Source organism: Podarcis tiliguerta, assembly GCF_965153285.1.
Source record: "Podarcis tiliguerta genome assembly, chromosome: 1".
Classification (NCBI taxonomy): Eukaryota; Metazoa; Chordata; class Lepidosauria; order Squamata; family Lacertidae; genus Podarcis; species Podarcis tiliguerta.
The window spans coordinates 102,603,310-102,627,680 of NC_139534.1; the positions used below are offsets into that span (position 1 = coordinate 102,603,310).

At 42.8% G+C, this 24,371-nt stretch overlaps 1 protein-coding gene across 5 annotated transcripts in view; it reads left to right on the forward strand.

The window, feature by feature from the left end:
• Window positions 1-17,178, forward strand: part of PAX9 (paired box 9) — a 34,715-nt gene extending 17,537 nt beyond the window's left edge. The window contains exons 4-6 of one of the 5 annotated variants that reach the window (XM_083453247.1): window positions 3,195-3,245; window positions 14,937-15,159; window positions 16,934-17,178. In XM_083453247.1, the coding sequence (XP_083309373.1) occupies window positions 3,195-3,245; window positions 14,937-15,159; window positions 16,934-16,938 (279 nt within the window). In that variant the 3' untranslated portion in view covers window positions 16,939-17,178. Of the gene's footprint in view, window positions 1-3,194; window positions 3,246-14,936 lie in introns of all 5 variants that reach the window. The other 4 variants (XM_083453248.1, XM_083453246.1, XM_083453250.1 and 1 more) reach the window with 4 other exon arrangements.
• Window positions 17,179-24,371: the final 7,193 nt, after the last annotated feature.

Genomic DNA, 24,371 nt, shown 5'->3' on the forward strand with positions numbered 1-24,371 from the left:
TTTAAGCAGTAGACTAACCTACTAAAACCAACTTTAGCTGGACATTTGGCAAATGCAAATTCTAACAAGGTTTAAATTGGTGGGCCTGAGAGTTAGGGGTGTTCTTGTTGATTTTCTCATCTAATTTACATACTGCAGTAGGCAAATGGGGCAAAATAAATGCCAAAGGTATGCTTTTTGTATGTTATTGTGCTTGGTACCTTTTGCAGCTGTCTCTTACCTGGTTCAGTATCTAAGAACAAAACAATGCTTCTATACTAGAACTTAATTTCGTCAATATGTAGATGTAATAAATTGATTAACTTATTAGCCAGTTGAAAAGCAAGCAATCATTCTGATAAAAAAATTGAATCGGTTGCAGCTTTGGTTGTTACACTCCATGAAAATAGAAAACAACTTGTCTGTGTTTACATGAGGAAAGAAAAAAAAGGGGGGGGGGGAGTATGCAGTATTCTTTGCTCACCAGTGATATTTGGTTGCATATCTGGACCTTTTATACATATGTAACTAAGACTGATTGATTATTTATTTATTTAATTAGTTTATATCCTGCCCTTTCAATGAACAGAGCAGATAATGTGATATAGAGAAGTCACAGGCATTCCACCCCCCCCCTTCCTATAGTCAAATACGTGTTTTGCCTGTGGGTTAAGGGCTGAATGCCGTTTTCCTAATCTCCACAGTTTCCTGAATGAAACCTGATTACTCAGATTCTGTTCAGGAAGTGGTGGTTTTGTAATTGCCTCCATAGAATATAGGCCAACCTGAAGTTAGTGGGACAGATTCACCACTTGAATACCCTTCACATTTATGCCACTGCCATAGGTCAGTGAAGTTGTCACCAGTGGAAAGAGCGTGCATGTGCGCACACACAGACACACACACTGCATTTAGTCACTGCAATTTAGTGGGATGATTACAAAGGATTTTTGTCTGAGTTATATATAACATTTCCCTGGCTAGTAGCTTGATGATGAAAGTCTCTGTGTTTGGTTTTTTGTGATTCTTTAATTCGCAAGTGAATGTCTTTGAAAACTCATGCTTCGCGGTATATTTAGAAGATGCTTCTGTCTACAGATACTTTCAGTGTAGTGTGTGGAACTCGTTCCTCTGTATTTCTCATATTCTGTGGATAGGCTGCGCTTAAGAACCTAAGGAGAGCTCTGCCTGGCTGGATCAAAAGGCTCATATACTCCTGCATTCTGTTCCCAACCAGGAAGATAGACGTTTTGGGTAAATCCATACCATAGCCTTCCCTTACCTATTGCTGTCATTGACTAGTCTTCAGAAGCAGGTTGCTTCTGAAAATAGGAATGGAATAGTTGACAGCTGGTGATAAGCCTACCATCAAACTGAGAATGTACTGTGTGTTTATGCAGTAACAGACGCCGTTCAGCTCCTGAAGGCCCTGCTGTAGACCCCACACCCCAGGAGATTTTCTCTTGTGCTTATGCCTTGTTGGTTAGCTCTGTTGGTTAGAGTGTGGTGCTTATAATGCCAAGGTCATGGGTTGATCCCATGTATGGATGCATATTCCTGAACTGAGGGGATTAGACTAGATGGTCCATAGGGTCCCTTCCAATTCTATGATTCTGGTCCATGGGGTCACGAAGAGTCGAGCACGACTAAACGACTAAACAACAACAACAACAACAAATGTCCTGTTGGGGAACTGGCCATGAACATCAGGCTGGCCACTGTAAGAATGCAATGCTGGCATAGATGGTCAAGAAAAGCATGCTTGTTCTCCTCTCTCTCTCTCTCTCTCTCTCTCTCTCTCTCTCTCTCTCTCTCTTTCTCTCTCTGCTTGCTGGCTGGCTTACAGGCAGGTTGATCTGCCCAGAAAGAAGAAGCAGTAGTTATAAGGAGAAGAAAGCGTTATGCTTGACCATAGTTTCATGCCTTGCATGTTTCTAGGCTGTAAGCTGGATCACCTTCCTGAACCTTTAAGTGGTGCAGTAGTGGAGAACATCTCTTTCCCCCAGCTGCATTGTGCAGGCTAAAAATGCCTTGAGTCTTACATGTGGTAGCTTCAGAAATGGATGTGGTAGAGAATTTATTCAAGCTCTTCCTTACTCATATCCCAATCATATATTTTATAATTACTGTTTTGTTTATACGACAAAGGAACTTTACAGAGTAACCCAAGGTTATTTTTTTAAAAGCTGAGAGGAAAGTCTCTGCCTCAAATAACTTACACTATGCACTTTGACAGTGAGAGGAATGGGGGAGATATGTAACGCGTCCAGTTGAAATTCACTCCCCGTAAGGCTTGAGAAATATGGGTGGTATTCAACTAAGTTTTCCTTAGAATAGACCAGGTTTCCCAAGCTTGAGTCTCCAGCTGTTTTTGGACTACGGTCTCCATCATCCCTGGCCACTGGTCCTGCTAGCTAGGGACGATGGGAGTTGTACTCCAAAAACAGCTGGAGACCCAAGTTTGGGAAACCCTGGAATAGACCTTTGGGCAGAATTCAACTAACAGGTCCTGTCCCCTGTGCAAGGACCTCTGCTTGTGCAATGGGGCTTCCACTCATCCACCCACTCACATGCTCCCCCCACCCCAGAACAGTGCATGAGGGAAGGAAAGAGAGGATTGTTCCATTTTGCAAGTCAAGATGCTTGCCCTCACTGAGCAATCGCCTTAGCTGAACATGAAATTCCTCCCATAGAATCATGTTAAATAATTTCAGTGGGTCTTCTCTGAGTGAAACTTAGTTAAATACCATCCTAAGCCTGTTTAGAATCACACAACTTTAGAGTAGAATTTTATACCTACATGCGCACCCCTTAAACATGGGTAACTTTTTGTGGATGTTTTAAAATTGGTCAGGCTGCAACTTGATCTGGCTTTGCAAGTTCACTGAAGTTAAACTGAACCCACTGTTGCAGGTGGAATATGCCAGGGTTAGCCAACATGGTGCCCCCCCTCACATATTGTTGGACTGCAGCTCCCATTAGCCCCAGCCAGACTGGCCAGTAGTTGGGGATGATGGGAGTTGTAGTCCAACAATATATGGAGGACATCACATTCGCTACCCCAGGACTATGGTAATCTAAATGCTTATGAAATCCTTTCATCAGCATTCACATTGAACCTGGGAATCCCCTCCTAGGGAATAAATTTTCTTGAATATGGACATAGTGGAATTGCCTTCTCCTATATGTAACCTTTCCTCCCCCTATGCACTCAGGTCATCAGGAGAGACCCTTCTCTGAGTACCTGGCCTTCAGAGGCAAGACTGGTGAGTGCAAGTGGCAGGACCTCTTCAGTTATGGCACCCTCTTGTGGAATTTGTTTGTTCTCAGGCCCATTCTCTCAAGACTTAGGGAAATGTTGGAAGCCCTTTCCTTTCAGTCTGTCTCTGTTTTCTTTATCCGTTCTATTCATACTTATTCATATGATTGCTTGTGCATGTGTAGCTACTTGGGATGAGTGGAATTACTTTGTTCAGTGTCAAAATTCTTGAGTGGATGATAGCAGGCAAGGCATAATTGATGGACATGAGGACATCTGGAGGTCCATGATGATGTTGAGGAGGAGGAGGAACCTCCCAAATGTGTTTTGTTCCCAAGCTATTAATTTACCTTGATTAGAATATCATCCACGTTTTCATGCAAAGTCATCCATGTCATTGCATGATGTAGATGAAAGGGTGTGAGTTGTTCCTACCTCATAAACCCGATTCCTTCCCAGGTGAGCTGCAGTGAACCCTTGTGAGACCTCCTTCTTCCTGACTGACTGCTCTGTGCCCAGCAGCATTGGGCCGTCGTGCAAGGAATCTGCCTCTGCAGCTCCCTTGTGTACCAGAGCCAGACTCCAACGAGGGAGCCTGTTGTGGGGGCATCTGGTTGCGCCTCCTCAAAAAAATGTGCCTGGGGCCATGGTCCCCATGCCTCCCACACTATGCCACAGGTGCCCCAATGTATGCAAAAATACTCTGTTCCAGTTGACTAAGTGATACAGAAGGCCAAGTTACTCTGCGGTGAGAAGGCTCACCGGGTCAGTACAATTCTGTTGTCTGTGGGGGCTCACACGACCTGCTTAGTATGATGTTGCATGCAGCCTATGGTGGAACCCAGCTGGTAAATGGTTGTGTGCATTCACCCTACTCAGTGGAGCCACTGGTTTACAAGAGTCACCTGAATACCTTGCTGGGCTGTTAGGGAAATTGACTCTGGTTCGAATCCCCACAACGAGGTGAGCTCCAGTTGCTCGGTCCCTGCTCCTGCCAACTAGCAGTTCGAAAGCATGTTAGAGTGCAAGTAGATAAATAGGTACCACTCTGGCAGGAAGGTAAACAGTGTTTCCGTATGCTACTCTAGTTCACCAGAAGCAGATTAATCATGCTGGCCACATGACTCGGAAGCTGTACGCCGGCTCCCTCGGCCAATAAAGTGAGATGAGCGCTGTAACCCCAGAGTCGGTCACGACTGGATCTAATGGTCAGGGGTCCCTTTACCTTTACCTTCAAAGAGGAACATTTTTGTCTGTCGCCAGTCAACCCCCCCCCCCCCGGCGAGAGCATTCCACAAGTGAGGAACCACTGCATAAAAGGCCCGTTCTCATGTTGCCACCCTCTAGACCTCCCGTAGAGACGACACATGAAGCAGGACCTCAGAGGATGATCTCAGGGTCTGGATAGGGTCATATGGAGAGCGGCAGTCCTTGAGGTATCCAAGAGTTCACGGCGATTGCAATGAAGAGGAGACTGACCATTTTTGGCGAACAGCATCACAGAATTCTGGGATGTGTGAGTTTCAAAGGATACCTACATTTCAGTTTGCATATTGTTTCAGAAAGTACAAATTAGGCAGGCTCGTATTAAAATCAGAGATGAATGGAACCACATGTCTCCTCCATTCCTGCATATTTTGTCGCCCTGTTTAATAAGTCAGATTTGTATTGCCATGGGTATGCAGTGCTGTCTTACCACCCGCTGGTGCCCGCTATGGCTCTCACTATCAGAATCTAAATCGGCATGAGACTGCATATTTCTTACTGGGTGGGGGGATGGAGGGAAGAACAAGCCATCAGGCCTCCTTTGCTTGGACCAGCCTTTCCATTGACTGCATATTTAAATACTTGCCAAGATCTGACTTGCTTTTCTCTCCCAGCTGGTAGGCTATTTTTGCTCCCTTCCCACAGTGCTGCCAGCTCCTCGTTGTGGTGCTGTCTCCACTATGAAATCCATCTGTGTTCTTCTTTCAGCAGACAATATCTGAAAATATTTAGCCCCAGTTTCCCAGTGGGGTTCGAAATTTATAAGCCCTTTCTCCTGTAACTTTCCCCATCCCAACCTGTTTCCAATAGAGACTGTGGTTTGATTTTCATTGACTGACTCTCTAAGAAACCACTTCTCACTTCTTCTTGTTGTATCCTACTGTTTGCACAATATTTTTGCAAGTGAGTAATTGTTGGTGCAGAGTCAATCACATTTTATGGTTTCTGTTTCTAACGGCAGATTTATTTGAAACGTGATAACCTAATAATTATGCAATATATTATGAATGGAGCAATGGTACTGACAACAAAACATTACTCTTCTCTGTGGGTTCCCCACCTCCAAACCTAAATGATTTGCTTTAGCGGTTTGTGATGTCTCTGCAATGCCAGTGTAACATCTTGATGTTTTGAGACTACACTGTGTTAGCTAATACATTGGTACCTCTGGTTAAGTACTTAATTCGTTCCGGAGGTCCGTACTTAACCTGAAACTGTTCTTAACCTGAAGCACCACTTTAACTAATGGGGCCTCCTGCTGCCGCCGGAGCATGATTTCTGTTGTAATCCTGAAGCAAAGTTCTTAATCTGAAGCACTATTTCTGGGTTAGCGGAGTCTGTAACCTGAAGCGTATGTAACCTGAGGTACCACTGTATACCCTTATGGAATGCTGACTAGTACCTATGTTTGGGTGTAGGCAGGTATAGCAAATCTTGGGGCAGAGAAACAATATCTAATTAATTATCACCAATCTCAAAGACACTTACTGGGACCTAGGTTTTACTAAAAGTAAAGATGTTGATTTATTATTGGCTTAATTTGCAATGGATGGATAATTTCAGATTGGCTGATAAATGACAGCTAGAACTATTTGTTGCTGCAGTAGTTATCCTTCTGTATGGTTCTTGAAAGCAATTATATCATTTATTTAGATTTTTATCCAGTCTTTCATCACTTTTAAGGATCCCAGAATGGGTAAAAAATCATGCCAATTGGTCTCTATGGATCTCTATTATGCTGATCAGTCACTCTGGGTTTTTTGTGTCTTTTTCTGAGCTTTCTTGATCCATGTGCTGCTAAAGTCATAATCCAATCCAGGATTTCAGGTATGGTTTAGGAACCGGATTTTCCTTCAATGTGGGTTTTATGTTAAGGCAGACTGTAGTTTGGAGATGCTACTTACATGCTCTGAAAAACGAGAATTCTAAAAAGGATCTTTGTTGGCTTTGCTCTCTGTGTCAGCTTTTCATAAACAAAAATAATAATATTCCCCTTCTGAGCAAAGGCTTTTTGTATCTGTGATACTGAAATGATAGCAAGCACATAGCTGTACTTTCTTTACTGCTCCTTATATTCTTCCCATTCCTCAAAAAAAGTTGCTGAATCTGGAGACAAACAATAATTTTTGTTTCAGAGAATTGATGATGGTTTAAAGAAGGAATTGTTCCTCCCACTTTCACCTCTGGTAAACAGGTTTTAATTTCCAATATGCTGGAGAAGCTGGTTGACTGATTGGTGGCCACAGATCTTAACAGTAAGCAGAAATGTTGACGGGCTTTTTTGTATTGTATTATATTGAATTGTTTAAAAGCCTGAAAAACCTGTTCAGCCAGAGCTGGCAGTGGGGCGAAATAAAAATGTGTGTCAACCATGTGAACTTAAGCCTCTCTGAAACTATCAGGTATTTCCTCACCAGCTTTTATCCTGCCCAGGATTTCCTCTGGGGCAAAATTTGCCATGTGTTGAATGGTCACAACAAGTATGTTGCCTACAAGTTTGCCTTATTTGTAGTAGCTGCCTTATTTAACATTTGGCAAAATTTAGGACTGCTGTAAATCTCTGTTGGTGGAATTGGGTACCTGCTACCCGTGTACAAAATATGAATTGGAAAACCCTAAAAACTATTTTTTTTGTTCTAGTTTTGTCCCAAAGCATTTCTGGCTGTCCTTATGAAACTTTGTATAACATTTGGATGTGCTTTTTATTAGAAATTTTAGCATATGAAGGTCAAGTTTCTCTGTCCCTCCGAATGTTGCCATTTTCATACTACTCCAGGGCTTCTAGATTAGGGATGGGAAACTTGGGGCTCTCTAGATGTTTCTGGATTACACCTTCCATTATCTGTGGGCCCCACCGCCTGGAACTGATTCCAGCAGCATCTGAAACAGCACAGGTTGCCCACTGCTGTTCTAGATACCCTCCTTTTTCTTTTTTGCTGGTTCTTAGGCAAATAAAATAACATTTCCTCTGGAAAGGAGCTCAGTTTGTTGACTCATTGCTCACATAAATGTTTGTGCTCTTTGCCACTGTAGAATTAACAGTGGGCAAGGAATATAGATGCCATTCTAGCACACTGGTGCTATTTATTTGGAAGTTCAGTTTTGAAATCTTGCTTATGGAGAACTGTGCGCAGGGCTGATTGATTTTTTTAAAATAAAGATGTGTTGTGTGTGTATAAAATATATTGTATTCTAAAAAAAGACAGTACAGTGGTACCTCGGGTTACATACGCTTCAGGATACATAAGCTTCAGGTTACAGACTCTGCTAACCCAGAAATAGTACCTCAGGTTAAGAACTTTGCTTCAGGATGAGAATAGAAATTGTGCAGCGGTGGCGCAACGGCAGCAGGAGGCCCCATTAGCTAAAGTGGTGCTTCAGGTTAAGAACACTTTCAGGTTAAGAACGGACCTCCGGAACGAATTAAGTACTTAACCTGAGGTACCACTGTACAGTGGTACCTTGGTTTAAGAACAGTCCTGTTGAATGATTTGGTTTATGAACTCCACAAAACTGAAAATAGTGTCCTGGTTTGCGAACCTTACCTCGGTCTAAGAACAGAATCTGAACAGTGGAAGGGCACTGGTGGCGGGAGGCCTCATTAAGGAAAGTGCGCCTCAGTTTAAGAACGGACTTCAGATACGGATTAAGTTCATAAACTGAGGTACCACTGTAGTGTTAATGCACACTAAATTCCACATCAGTGAATAAGAATTCCACCGCTGATGGAATTAAGTTGCTGATTAAGTTGTATTTGGGCAAATGGTCAAGTCTTCTCTTGGGACTGCATAAATTGATTTGATTATATAAATCATCTTTACTGTCCAATAGAGGAGTGATGTAGTATGTTCACATCCTGTGTATTGCCCTTGGCTTACACCCTCTTCCCGTTATATTACCCTTTTAATATTACTCATATATGACTGGCATCCCAGTCCACACTCAGAAGTACAATCTTTGGAGAACACATGGGGCGTTATTTCCAAGAAATATGTTTATATAGAATTTAAGGTCATTGCTTCATTCCGTCAGAAAGAACAAAGGGGGGGGGAGAGGGGGGTGGAAGCAGCAAGTATTCATCAGCGCTGCCATGTCCCTTGGTTATGCAAACATACAGTTTTAACAGCTATTTCGCAAACGTGAGGTTTAGTCTGTTGGACACACATCTTTATATTCTGCTGAGCTGCAGCTTTCAAATGGGTAGTGGGGGAATTAATCTGTTTGCAGAGGAATGATAATGCCCTGAAAGAGAAGGGTGATGAAAGAACAGCTGTCAAACGCTGAAATCTTTTCTATTTACACAATCATGTTTTCATATTTCTTTCCGTAGCACATGGTTAAGGAATAACTGTGCCTTGATGCAATCCATTTTGAAATTTGCTGCATCTTGCAGTCTGAGCGTGATGGTGCAGAGGCTAAGCCATGCCTAGAGATCCAGGAGCTAATGATGGATTGATTTTAGGAAATTTAGCTCAACTTCTGGTATAATAATCCTCAAGGCAGGTTCATAGTTTTAGGGACTGCTTCAGGATCCATCACTGTCATTGGAAGCCTGGGTAGCTTCTGGGACACAGAACACTTTCTACAAGCTTTGGTGCTGGCCCCACTGTCTGGATGGAGATTGCTTGACTTCAGTTGACTATGCTCTGGTAATCTTGTGCCTAGACTACTAAATTGTGTTAAATATGGGGCTGCCTTTGAAAACTGTGCAGGGTTTGGTAGTCAGACTTGTAACCGGGACCAGGAAGTGTGATCATGCTGATACCATCAGCACTGGAATTGGGTCGTTTTCAGGGCCAAAGTCAGAGTGCGGCTTTTAACCTATAAAGCTTTAGATGATTCTTATGGAGTGCCTTTCCTCATATGAACCTCCTCAGATCCTCTGTTTGTCTTTGGGTTGCCTTCTCTTGGTACCACCATCAAGAGAGGTCCAAGGGTGGTTACATGAGAAAGGGCCTTCTTTTTTGCAGTGGCTCCTCGTCTTTGGAATGCTTTCCCCAGGGCTGTGTGTCTGGCCCCAAGTCTAACATCTTTCTGTTACTGAGCTAAGAATTTTTGTGTACACCCCAACCATTTGGATGGTGATCTCTGTCTCTTGCTTACTCGGTGTATGGTTTTTAGCAGTTTGCTGTTTAATGGTGACCACTTGTGATAATCTTATGGTGGCCTCTCTGTACTTGAGGGCAATGTCTAGTGGGATCACTTTTAGTTATCATTCTTATATGTTTACTACAGTGGTACCTCAGGTAAAGTACTTAATTTGTTCTGGAGGTCCATACTTAACCTGAAACTGTTCTTAACCTGAAGCACCACTTTAGCTAATGGGGCCTCCCGCTGCTGCCACGCCGCCAGAGCACAATTTCTGTTCTCATCCTGAAGCAAAGTTCTTAACCCCAGGTAATATTTCTGGGTTAGCGGAGTCTGTAACCTGAAGCGTATGTAACCTGAAGCGTATGTAACCCGAGGTACCACTGTATTCAGTTTTTGAATTTTAAAAAATGACTGAACTATACTTATTGCTGGACTTTCCTTGTTAAGGCAGGTGTGTCTCTCAGTATTCAGGAGGAACCATTGCTCAGTGGCAGAGCGCGTCTTTTGCATGAAGAAGGGCATCTCTAGTTAGAAGGATTGAGCTGAAGGTTTAAAAGGACAGTCTCCAGACCTGATACTCTAGAGAGAGCTACTTTCAGAATAAACAATGTTGGTTTAGATAGACAAATAGTCTGATCTGGTATAAAGCAGCTTCTTGTGTATCTCCACCACACAGTGACAGGCCAAGAGTTGCTCAGTACTGGCTGAAATGCTTCAAAGTCAGACTGAGAAGGGCTTTTCTCAAGTCTGATGCCCACTGGATAGGTTGCGCGAATCAACACTAAGCTCAGCTGAAATCTGTCCTGTTTCCAGCTATATGCTACTACAGGCTGAAGTGGTTTCTCAATGCAGGCTGGTGGTTGGTCTGAGAAGCATTTCCCGACCAGCACTTTGCTGCAAAAACAGATATGACCCCCTTCCTCCACCCACATGGATTGGTTTCATAATGAACCATAGACCAGCTTTGATAAAGCTTCCTTAGTCTTGTGTATAAAAGACTATCATGTATGTATGTTGAGACATCACAACCCTTTTTGGTTGAGATGACATGTAGACTCAATGTGCACCCCAACCTACTCATGCTAAGTGTACTGTCTGAACAGGCCCTACACACATTCAGATTGTCAGTGTGTAGGCTTATCTGTGTGAATGGGGCCAAGGCAATATGCATACAGTTCTTACACCTTCTGCCACCCAAATTATTCACTTCTGTCATTGCTCTGACCATGTGACACCCTTCCTTAAATCCTTACACTGGCTACTTGTCTATTCCTGGATCCTATACGAATTTCTTTACCTATTTACTCTTATAACTTGTCACATTCTTTCATGTGACCTTTGAGCATCCCATTTCGACCAACCATCCAAAAATATCCACCCTTTCAACCCAAGATGGTGCCACCGATGCAGGTGCCAAAGGTGTGTTTAGACAATAGACGCAAGGTAGCCAAAATGGTGTCTCCCAGATGTTGTATTACAGTCCCCATCAACCCCAATCAGCATGGCTATAGGTCAGGGATAGTAGGAACTGTAGTCAAGCAACATCTGGAGGCCAACACATTGGCCACCCCTGCAATAGACTAAACACGCACAACCTGAGGACAAGGACAATAGATGCTATCCTGAGCCAGATGCACACTGCAGATCATGGGGTCCAGAAAGGCTTTTATTATGTCAGATGTTTAGCAGTCCCTTCAGCTTCTTTAGCACAACACTGATAAGCACAACTGTGCATCTGAACCCGTTTTAACTCTTTGATTCCATACACCGAGTGACACAGATTAATTTAGTATAATTGCATAGCTGTCAACTTTTCCCTTTTCTTGTGAGGAATCCTATTTGGAATAAGGGGATTTCCCTTAAAAAAAGGGAAAAGTTGACAGCTATGTAATTGAGGGGTAACTCCTGATGCAGGCTTTTGCACCGTATATTCTACATCAGCCACAGCAAAATTGTAAAAATGCATTTTGCTAAATATATAAAGCATCGAAAAGGCAAGGGGGTTAGCATTAGATCTTCTGAAGTTGCAGTTCTCTTTGACTCTTGCAAAACGTTAATTCTGAGCCGTCGAAACAATCCAAAACATCTCCCCTGTGGATTTTGCCCCTTAAAGAGAAGGCAAAAGGGTGGGGGGAGCGGAGCAAAAAGGGAAAAGAACATAGGTTACATTCAGCTAGAAGCACTTCTTAAATAATTAAATTTCCTTTCATAAACAATGGCTTCGATTATGTGAGTAATATTTACAGAACTAAAAAAATGTTTCTCAAAACCCAGCACTTAAGTAAAGACTTCGAAGTACCTTACAAGCCCATAAACACCGCAGGGTTCTCCCAACTCCTGATTTTGTATTTTGGTGTTCATTTCCTTCCATTGAATTATTGGCCCAATATTTGCTGGGCCTTGGAATTTAATCCCCTCCAGTTCAACTTCAAGTGAATGTAGTTCTTGTCAGAAATGCCAGATTAACAAATGGGTGTCAATTCCACCGTTAACCCAGGCAGCCTAAATTTCAAACTAGTCCCAACAACATGCCTGGAACTCTAGCCCATATTTGCCTGACTTTAAGGCCTACTGAAATCAGTAGAACTTCCTTCTAGGCAAGCATAGGCCTTTTTGAAAAGTGACGTTTGAATCAGATTTTCAGTTCCCCGCATTTGTCATTCAAATGACCTATGTTGGTTGGAATGTAGATTTTGGCTTTGTTTTTAAAATGGTCTCTCTTGCTTTCATATTAATAACTTCAGTAGAGATGTTTTGCTTGGGAGTCTATATACTGTATATATATAATGTCATTGTTCACAGGGGTAGTAACATAACAGTAGAGGGACCTTTTATTATTTAATAGGGTACAGTGTAATGGGACATGTGTGGTAAATAAATTTTAACTATCATTTAAAAAAATTCCAAAGAACTCAAGGTGGTATACATGGCTTTCCCCTTCTTCATTTTTATCCTCACAACAACCCTGTGCAGTAGGTTAGGCCAAGAGACAGTGACAGCCCCAAGGACACCAGTGCGCTTCCTGGCTGAGTGGGGAATTTGAATTGCTCCCCCAAGCCTCATTCCAACACTCTGTTATGCCATATATCCATATATGCCACATGGCAAACTGATTTTGGCATTCAGGTGTACTTGGGATGGAAGTATCCTGTTTTAAGAGAGTATCTCCTCCTGGATCTCTAGAAGACACCAATAAGATCCAGTGTGGTGGTTAGAGAGAGGACTTGCAGGGGGGAAATCAAAGTTCAAATCGGTGTCCCAATTAAGATGGTTTTGGGTCCATCACCCTTTTGAGGGCAGGGACTGGGCTTATGATATGGTTCACATCCATTGAACTGCCACCATGTGCAGTTCTACTGTGACGATTTGTGAAATCGCAGCAGCCCTTCACCCCTCCCACACAATTGCACCAGAGCCCAAAAGGGTCCGGACAAGGAGTAAATGAGGATTAATTTTATCTGCAGAGACACCTCTAAGGAGAGAATGAGATAACCTCGCATAAGCCACCCTGAAATCCTTGAAGAGAGGATACAAATACAAACATGCTAAACAAAATATTTACACACTTCTCTCTATTCAGTTAAATTACAGAGGATTCTAATGGTTTCCAGAGGGGTCGCTAGTTGTATTAGTCGGTTGCAACAAAAACAGCAGAGAATATTGTGGCATCGCTAGCTTTTAAGGCAACCCAATACTCTTTGCTGTTTTTACAGTGACTTGGTGTCAGAGCAGTGCCTGATGACCTGCAACTTTAGATTGCCCAAGCTGTGGTTTTCGTTCTTTAAATTCCCATAAATTTGGAATTTTAAAATGTCTGCTGTCTCTCCTCAGTAGAATGATAGCAGGATTGGGCCTGAAGTTGTTAACTGCTCTCCATGGGTGTTTGTGCAAGCTGGTGGTCCAGGTGTCTGTTTGTATAAAGAAGGGAGAGGCAACTCTGTCTCTGTAGGAATTCACAGTGAATGACACTTTACTTAAATAAAAGAAGTTTGTTCTTTAAATCACAGAATGCCTCCTGTCCTCAAGACAAGATCACCACACACACACACACACACACACACACACACACACACACGGGGGGGGGGGGAGAGAGAGATTTGTTCTTTTTTGTCTGTGTTTTTTAATACTTTATTTCTCCAGGAATGAAGCCTTAAAATACAAGGGCTGGATTTAATGATCAGTGTTGTTGTTGTTGTTTTGGGGGGGAGGTTCCACCAGAACGTTCTCCAGCAAGAATTCCATAGAAATGGGCTTGGCAGTGCTCCTGTGCCGCTCACTTTAATTCCAGTGTGGCTTGTGCAAGAGAACTTCAATGAGCACAGCAATCGGATGTAAATTTGGTAGTCCCTGTTCAAGAAAGTATGTAAGCATCATCTTAGGGTGTTTCACCAAGTGATTATATGAATGCCTTTTGCTTTGGTGTGTGTTTTGAAAGCAAGCTAGAAAGCAGAAGGCACTGTAAAATCAAATATCCTTTCTTTTTTTCTTATTGAATACTATAATTTTATTTTACAGTTTATTGTTATATTTTGAATTAGATATATATGGGGCACCATTTTTTTTAAAAAAGAATATATATTAAAGATTTCTTGGTTTACAAAAGTTATGTGCAATGTCTCTTTTTTCAAGTTGCATTTTCTACAGATCAAATGTGCTTTCTAGTTAATGAAGGATTTTCATTCAACAGGGTTCCCCAGTAGGTATGGTTAAAATCAAAACCTAAAAGATGTCAATTGGATTAAACCATCCTCCGAATAAATGAAATAGAAACAAGCCCAGCAACAGTAAACAGCATAGCCCACTCAAAAACACAACAAGTGTACCACTTATATTTTTGGAAGTAATTTTGCAGCATTAAGAAGCTTGCAGTAGTTGTTATGAGGTGAAAGAAACAAGATAGTATTTACACTGTAAAGATGTACCTAAAAGCCATTGGATTTTTAAGTCTGGCTGTTCAGCACATCCTGGAAAGTTGAAGTGGCACCTCTGAAACCAACATTATGACGTTAGTTGATAATTTAAAAAACTAAGAGCTGGTCCAGGGCATTCTGCTTCATGAGGAAAAACAGTAGAAATGTTTCCCCTCCCCACAAACCTCTCACTAAAAGTACCTGGGACCTGAGGCAGAAAATCCCACTAGTGCCTCTCCCCGTTCTAAGCAGTAAAAATATCATACAACCATTTAATAGCTTAACAATTACCTGCCTTTTCATGACACCTCAAGTCTGCCACCTGAGGCCATTGCCTCACTCTGCCTAATGGCAGGGCTGCCCCCGTTTTTAAAAATCCACGTGTTTATTCTTTTTCAGTAATTGTTATTATTTCCTCTCCTCTCTTTCAGGCACCAAGTTGTCTCCCCACTGTTGGAAGTTTTGTCTCTGCACCAACAATGGCGCCTTATCCCACGGCAGCGCAAGTCTCTCCGTACATGGCGTATAGTGCCGCACCTTCTGGTTACGTAGCTAGCCATGGCTGGCAGCATGCTGGAGGCACTCCGCTGTCGCCCCACAACTGTGACATCCCTGCGTCGCTGGCTTTCAAGGGTATGCAGACAGCCAGAGAAGGTAGTCACTCTGTCACAGCCTCTGCACTCTGATATCAGAAACAGGGCAGAACAATTTGAAGCCAGCCCAGCCCAGTCACTTTCCCTGTAATTCCTTCTCACAGATGGACCTTATGGGGCTGCTGACATTTGAAATATTTTTTCCCTTCATTAATAATAATAATAATTATCCTTGGGGTTCAGTAAGTGTAAATAACCTAAGAAAGTGATAAATGTGTTGCTGCCCCTTGCACTGTTTTGCATCGAGAAGACCTTACAACCCTCAGAGGGCTATTCATTGGTGAAACCACACATATTTATTCTAAGCAACAGGAGTGTCTCAAACGTGCAATTGTTTCAGATTTGTGAAAACCCAGTCAAGGAAAACCAGTAGATAGTGCTACGATCCTAACTAAGAAAGGCGACCAAAACCAGAAGTTCTCTTCTGGATCGCTCAATCGTTCTTTTCCCCCGCAAAATAAATAAATAAATTGTATGGACAAGCGGAGAAGAGTTTTGGTTAACAGACAGTTGACTTCTTCTAGTAACAAACAAGAAAAGTAAATGAATACATGGCTCTGTTATCTATCCTGTATTTTATTGTGATTACAAAGGCAATTTAACTTTTGTTTTCTATCTGTAAATAAGGACCTTGGTCATAATTTGCGTTCCCACTACTCGACTCATTTCTGTTTTCTTTTTGTTGCCTGAAAAGCGACATCCTAGCCATGTGTTGTTTTCGTTTCTTAACAATGGCCTTTACCTTAAACGATCCAAATTTTGACAGTTCTTTTGAGTATATTTTGGGCACAGGGTGGAGACACCTGCATCTCATGAAAAGCATTTTTGTTTCTACGGCAGAGAACTTAACGTGACCCCCTCAAATCCCTTGGGTTGGTTTCAGAGTGTCCATTCTGCACTTTCCATTTGCAGAAGAGATTAAGATCCAAAAAAGGTCTGCTGTACAACAAGAGGGGAAAGTAATTTTCTCCAATTTCCTCTCCCCTACAGCATCTCACACTGTTTCAGAGGGTCTCTGCAACCCTCTGTAGTGACCTTTCAAGGGCCATGGGGGAAATTAGCAAAAATGCCCCCCCTCCCCATCCAGCAGAATTGTTCTGTGTTCTGCTCACACAGACTCTGGATCCAACCCACTGATTACAATAGCACTTGAGTGTGACTTATGTTCTCTGGATTAGGGCTGAGAAAATTCCTCCATATGGTACCCAATCTTCTGAAATCATGGTATCATCACACTAATATAAAGATTCATGGATGGGAAGGACCTGAACAGAATGGGAGCTTGCATTTAATGTGAAATTTTGTGCAGATATTTTTAAAAAATAAGCCAAGGGCACAATCCACCAGGAAGTTCTCCTGCCCAAGCATGGTAGAGTTCTTGTGCACCTCCCATTCATTTCAATGGGTGCTTGTGCAGGAGGTGGGTGAGTTATGCCCCATGTTAACCACTGTGAAAGAAAACTGTACTGTAAATTGTCGGCTTACCTGTGTTCAGTAATTCCAGCCCAAAACTTTGTTGTCATTTTAAAAAAGGAAAATGAGAAAAGTTGTCTAAAATTCGTGCTTTATTGAATGTAAAAAAAGAAAGACTTTCGGTAAAGTTTACAATGTTGTACATAAGCATGTTTCATTCATAGGCATATTGGTGGCGGTACTACAGATATTATTTATAATGTTAACAAAATTCCATTTTTGCATTTCTGTATTCTTTATCAAGCATCATTTCACGGCCTTTTGGATCCCAATTGCTCTCTTTTACTCTTTCCCCTTAACAGTATAATCTTTTCAAGATGGCCTGTTTTCCTTGGACAATAATAAAGTTGTGAATATAGTTTCGGAAAGCCTCCTCGAGCTTGCAGATGCGTGCTGAAGATTAACCATGAAAAGGAACGATTTGAAAATTGACATGATATTTCCTCGCATTATAAAATATTAATATATTATGTATTTTTGTAAGTCTAGTGCAATAATGTAAAGACACATCATTCAATACAGATTTTGAAAGACTTCTTTAATAAAATTATCTCCGTTTCTTCCTAGCCATGCTACATATACTGCTGAAACAGCAAGATAAGATCCTGTCTCTTTTATGAGAATTTCATGCTTTTGTTTCAAAATGCCAACAAAGGTAGATTTCTAAGGCACTGCAAAGAAAATAATATGTGATGTCATGCCGATACTTCCTGGGAAACTTTCCAAAACATTTTCCTACTGCAATCATTTAGTCAAATGTTGAACTGAGAATATTGGTGAGATATAATCAGCATGAGCAAACAGTCTCCGGGTCACAATTTTCTTCTGGCACACAACAGAACTGACTGACCAGGAACTAACTGCAAGTCTGCTTGAAATGAATGAAGGGTGTGCGGTTGTTGTGTTTGATGCGCTGTGTGTGTTACCCTTGTGTGTATTACCCTTGGATCATGGGTCAGTATTCATTTTGGCTACAATCTTAGTGCAGCCAGCAGAACAGCTCTGTTGATCTGGGCTCTCTCAAGCCACCTTGAATGAGTTTCACTCAAAAAGGCAGCGTATGAATATTTCAGAACAAAGGATGACATCCAAGAATGTCTGCCAGTTGGCACAAGGGAAGTCTGCTTGTGCGATGGGACCTCCAGTTTCTCAACTCCCCAGTGCCCCCAAATCTGCTTCAGAGGGTCTCCTGAACATCCAGATAACCATGTGGGGTGTGGGGGTAGGAGAGGAAGGAGAAGTCCAGCTGTAGAAGTGGAAGCCTGCTTGTGTGACACAGGATCTTGCCCAAATACTCAGGAATAAGTGATTTGGATTGAATTCTTATGCATGTTTGTTGTTTAGTCGTGTCTGACTCTTTGTAACTCCATGGACCAGAGCATGCCAGGCACTTCTGTCTTCCACTGCCTCCCACAATTTGGTCAAACACATGCTGGTAGCTTCGAGAACACTGTCCAACCATCTTGTTCTCTGTCGTCCCCTTCTCCTTGTGCTCTCAATCTTTCCCAGCATCAGGGTCTTTTCCAGGGAGTCTTCTCTTCTCATGAGGTGGCCAAAGTATTGGAGCCTCAGCTTCACGATCTGTCCTTCCAGTGAGCACTCAGGGCTGATTTCCTTAAGAATGGATAGGTTTGATCTTCTTGCAGTCCATGGGACTCTCAAGAGCAGGGCTCGGCAAGCTTTACCAGCCATGGGCCGGATCACTCCCACGGAGATCATCCGTGGGCCGGACTGGTGCAGCGTGATGCCAAAAGTTGCGTCTGCGCATGCCCAGATGCTGAAAAATTGTGCCTGCGCAGAAGCGATTTTCGGCGTCTGGACATGCGCAGACATGATTTCTGGTATCTGCGCGTGCGCAGAAGCCATTTCTGGTGCCGCTTGGTGAGTCGCCGCGCTGCTTTAGCGCAGCATGTGGGGGACTTGCCTAGCGGGCGGCTCGGTTTGCGGGCGGCTTGTGGGTCAGTAAAACGGTCTTCGTGGGCTGCATCTGGCCCATGGGCTACACGTTGCCGACCCCTGCTCAAGAGTATCCCCCAGCACCATAATTCAAAAGAATCTATGAGCTATGCTGTGCAGGGCCACCCAAGACAGACAGGTCACAATGGAGAGTTTTGACTAAACGTGATCCACCTGGAGCAGGAACCAGCAAGCCACTCCAGTATCCCTACCAAGAAAACTCTATGGACAAAAAAACCAGGCATATGCATGTTTACTTGCGTATAAATCATAATGAATACAGTAAATCTTACTTCTGAATACAGTGGTACCTCTGGATGCGAACGGGATCTGTTCTGGAGCCCCATTCGCATCCTGAGCAGAATGCAACCCACATCTGCGGGTCGCGATTCGCCGCTTCTGCGCATGCACGTGATATCATTTTGAGCATCAGTGCATGCGCGAGGGGTGAAACCCGGAAGTAACCCGTTCCGTTACTTCTGGGTCGTCACAGAACGCAACCTGAAAACGCTCAACCTGAGAATATTAATGGCCCAAAAATGGAAACAAGAGGAGTTACCGACCCTTGAAGAGTGGAGAATGAAACTTATGGACTATGCAGAGCTGGACAAATTGACTGGGAAGATTAGATATCAGTGGGATCACAAGTTCATCGAGGACTGGGGAAAGTTTACAGATTATCTGAAAAGCATATGTGACGAACCGACAACGCTAGTGAGATTTAAAGAGGCTTTGTAAAAGTTAAAGATGTATTGTAAAAAAGAAATAGAATTGAAAGTATAATATTAAATGGCAATATTAAATATAGAAAATGCGTAAAAATAGAAAATATGGATGATTGGTGGAGAAGCTGGTGGAAGTCCAAAAAGTTGAAATTTGTGAAAATTGTTTGAGATGGCGAATTTGTAAAAGGAAAAATTTAATAAAAATTATTATAAAAAAAGAAAGAAAAGAAAAGGCTCAACCTGAAGCGTCTTTAACTCAAGGTATGACGGTAATGCTGTATAGGATTGTGCTGCTAAAGACTAAAATGGGGCTGCAGGAGCAGCTGGCAGGGGAGGGCAGCACTTGTCATCCCTGCACACCTGCAGCTGGAAGAAGGGCAGATATAATAAACATGCCCACACTGCACCCTCGGCTAAGGTTACCAGACGTCCCTGTTTCCCGGGGACGGTCCCCGGATTTACAAATCAGTCCCCTGACAAAATCCATCTATTTAGTAGGAAGTTGAAAACTATTCCCAGATTCATTGAAAAAAAATCTGGTAACCTTACCCTAGGCATGTAAGCCTAATTTCACAGAGTCCTTTTAGTTGAAAACAGTGCAAAAAGCACTTGCCTGGGTATCCATTTCTTCACCATGTGGATCAGAGTCTAGAAGTTAAGCACACTAATCCTGAGCTCGCGCCCCCCCTCCATCTTTCACGCAGCTCATATCGATTCTATGAAAAATCCTATTTTGTGAAGAGGAAGAAAAATACTAGGAAAAAGAAAGAAGCCTATTTGTATACAGTGTGACAGTTTCTCCTTGTCTCTACTCTCCTTGTCTCTATTTAATTTTAATTCTTTTTTTAAAAAAAGAAAGGTGAAGTTGTGGTTTGTTTTGTTTTTTTAAAAAACCAGGATTATGCAATGAATAATATAATGCTTAAATCAAGTAAATTTACAGACATGCAACAATGATTTCGATTCTCTCACCAAGATTGCAACTTTAGCAGGGGCTACGTTAACAATCCCATCTTAAATTAAGTAAATAATTTGCTTGGGTTCATGTGGAATCCAAGTTCATAGGGAGCAGCATTTTACATAGCTGTGACATGTTAGCATGACCACAGCAAAGCTGGGGATAGCAAGGAACAAGGTGAAACCATTTTGGGTTTTTTTAACAAAAGCATGTATTACAAACATCAAAGCGCTTGTAGTCAACATTTTATTTTCCTGAACAAATAATCGCTTTTTTTCTGAATGTCCCATGAAGTATGAGTGTCTCTAAATAATAGTTAAAACAATTGTATTTGTGGAAATATGAATTAATGGCACGGGTTGTGGATACAGTCTTCATCCTTTAAGGGAAGGTCAGACCTTGATAACCTTATACCTGCTGATTGTACGTGGGAGGATATTAATAGGCTAGTTGTTGAAAATAATGCTGTTCAAAGTACAGGAATCAGTCAATGGAGCCCATTGAACAACATACTGTTGGGTTTTTTCTGGCTCTTTAAAAGTTGTTCATTTATTTTATTATAAAGTATTTACATTTGTCTAAGAACATGTAAGTCATGCATAGGAGGCAAAGTGCAAGATGAAATTATGTAGCTGCGCTCTCTTTTATATGAATTTCGGACCCATTTATCAGAGCAGAGGATTTAAATAAAAGAGGTCCCACTGACATTGTTTCAAGTATTGATCTTCCAATTACTCTAAAATGGGGAAGGGAAAAAGAAATGACTTCAGCCTTTTAAAGCAATTTTTATTCTATAAAAGCCTACACTAATTACAGTTGCGCAAATAATTCCTTATGATCCAAACCTGCAAAAGCTTTCACCCTGATCCTTCACACAGCCCTTGGAAGAAGTCCCATTATCTTCAGTGGAATGCATTTCCGAGCAAGTGCCTTAGGATTGGCCTCTTGTTCTGACTCAAAACACATTCACTTCAATAAGGGCTCCCCCCCCCCCCAGCCAGAACTCACTGGAACTCAGTTCCAGCACCCCTCATTGGTGAGTTCTGGCACCCTTTCCCCCCTAGAAAAACAGCACTGACTTTAATTCAAGAAACTGTACAAGAGACAGACAGCAACGTGACTTGATGATAGTAGCATCTTTACTTGCAATCTACACTTATGAGTTAGCTCAAACAAATCTTGCGGGGTCTTTAAAGCACTCACACCCACACCCACCCACCCTGTTTCAGCCCAAGATATTAGTGCACGTTACTGATACAGATAAATATCTAGATGTACAGCTACACTGCAACACTCACCTGAGCCCTGTTTGACTGCCTCAGAGCATCTCTGACGCAAAGGAGGAATGAACATTTGTATCTAGGGGCAGTGGCGTAGCGTGGGGGGTGCAGGGGGGGCCGGCCGCACCGGGCGCAACCTCTGGGGGTTAGGGTTAGGGGGCGCAAATCCACGGGTTAGGGGGTGCAAATCCACGGGTTAGGGGGCGCAAATTACTTGCCTTGCCCCGGGTGATGACAACCCATGCTTCGCCACTGTCTAGGAGTCAGTAGTTGCCCCCCAACTACAGCTGGGTCAGGGTCAGAAATGATAGCTAGGATGTGGGACACCTCGCAGGCAATGTCTTCCACATCATTTTCCACTCTGAAAATGCAATCGTGGTACAGAGCTCAGGAAGGATTAAACACAGTGCCTTTGGGATAGGAGGCCTAGTGTTCCTTTTGTTCCTGCACACTACCGTCTTGCCTAATAGCTTCTTGCAGCATGGATTACTAGATGGAGGGCAGGGACTACCAGCCAGCATGATGCCTCTGAGTTGCTGGAAATTGAAGGTGGGCAAGATGCCCCGTGACGGGGTGAGCTCCTATTGCTCAATCCCAGCTCTTGCCAACCTAGCAGTTCGAAAGTATGTCAAAGTGCAAGTAGATAAATAGGTACCGCTCTGGTGGGAAGGAAAACGGCATTTCCGTGCGCTGCTCTGGTTCGCCAGAAGTGGCTTAGTCATGCTGGCCACATGACCCGGAAGCTGTACGCCGGCTCCCTTGGCCAGTAAAGCGAGATGAGTGCCGCAACCCCAGAGTCAGTCACGACTGAACCTAATGGTCAGGGGTCCCTTTACCTTTAAGATGCTCTCGTGCTCATGCCTAAATTGCATGCTTCCCACAGGTGTTTGGTCAGCCACCATTAGAACAGGATGCTGGTCTACATGGGCCATTGGCCTGATCCAGCAGTCTCTTCTTAGCTGCGAATTGGAACTCTGAAGCTTCTGCTTATTAGGATAGAGGGACTACTGATTCTGCACCATCATTCTTTTTGTACACGATTTATGCTGGTGGTTGCTGAATATGGGTTTCCCCCTTGCTTCCAGTTGGCTTTGGATCAGCTGTTTTTCCACACACAGAAGACATTATTTGGATTGGGGGAAATCCCATTGAAATCAATGGCACTTACAGCTAAAGAACCCAAGTGAGACCAACATGTTATATTCTTACACTGTGGTAGAAATAAGCTATCGTTCTAAATGAAAATTGGAGATCATATTTGGCAAAAAGGTTGGGTTGTAGACAGAAAACCAGAACTTCGTAGCTATTTAAAAAAAAACACGTATTTGGAGGAGGTTTTGCTTTTAATTAAAGATTGGGCTGAAGATGTAATTAAAAACATGTTGGAAACAATGTATACCAGAAGGCTATGTGTGTATATAAAGTATGTATAAAGCCTTTTATTTTTATATCTTGAATGCTCTAAATTAATAAAAAAGAATTAACTGAGGTGAATCTAATTTCTTTTTTAAAATCTTTCATTCCTTCACCGGAGAGACCCAATGCATAACTGATGACAAAATGACCCTCCCAAAAGACTTGCCTTTGGTATGAGACAAAAAGAACCAATTACCTTTCTGTTGACTTTGCCTACTGAAGCACATTTCAAAGAAGTCACCGTGGTCAAATCCAGACAAAAGAGATATTTTGATATTCATGTCAGCACAAGTATTTTTTAAATGCTGAGAAGGCACCTCTGCTTCTATTGTGCAGTGTATGCCTCTATACTTTGGTGCTTTTTTATTTTTCATTTTAAAGAAAGAATACAAATACTGCAATCCATACTAGATTCCTTTTGCTTGAAATCTTAGGGACAGAGTTTTGCAAAGCCACTCGGAAGAAGTACACCAATATATATGGGTGGCTGGAGTTCCGGATCCTAGAAGATGTATAGGGCACATGTCAGTTTTTACTCTCAAACATTTTGTTTTTTAAGAGTCAGTTTTTCTGAGCACATAAGAAGAGAGTGTTGGATCAGGCCACTGGCCCACCTAGTCCAGCATCATGTGACCAAACAGTTGCCTGTAGGAAACCTGCAAGCAGGATTCAAGCTCAAGAGCAGCAATGCTTCTGAATACCAGTTTCTAGAAACACTGGCAGAGGAAGAGGGATGCGGGGGGAGCACACCGCACCTGGCAGTGCAGCCCCAGTGGGGTCCACACCATGCCCCCAGGATATGCGCCACCCCCCTGGGACACGCGCCAGCCATGCCCCTGCTTGCTCTCTGCACACACCCACACACCCCGGTGCCGGCATGTAGGAATGATCGCTGGGTTTGTGGAGCACACTCTCTGCCCACAGGCAGCCTCAGCTGCCTGCACGCGTGACCTTGGGGTGCGAAGCACACTCTCCCTAACAGATAAGGCCACAGCTGTCTGAACATCTTGCCCTCTGTCTAACCTTTTGCGGTCTCAGTAGTCTGCGGTGTTCTGTCTGTAACCCTTGTCTCTGAGACCTTTGTCTCCTTCGTCATACATTGTGTAAGGGGAAAATGACATGGTGGAAACAGGTGCCAAAATAACTTTGTACCACCCCACAATCTCGGGACTGGAAGATGTGTAAAGGTCACAGCCCAAAATGTATCTGCCTGGGTTTGCATATTGTGTCAACAAAAGGAGCCTCCACAGAGCTGGCCAGCAGCTTGCTTGCAGCTCACCTGTGCGCAGCTCACCTGCATTATCAACTCCTGCCTCATGTCCTTCACTTCACCGGAGCATGAAGCTCCGCCACTGTGCACCACTGCACGCACAAACACACAAAATATCATGCAGAATGAAAGAAA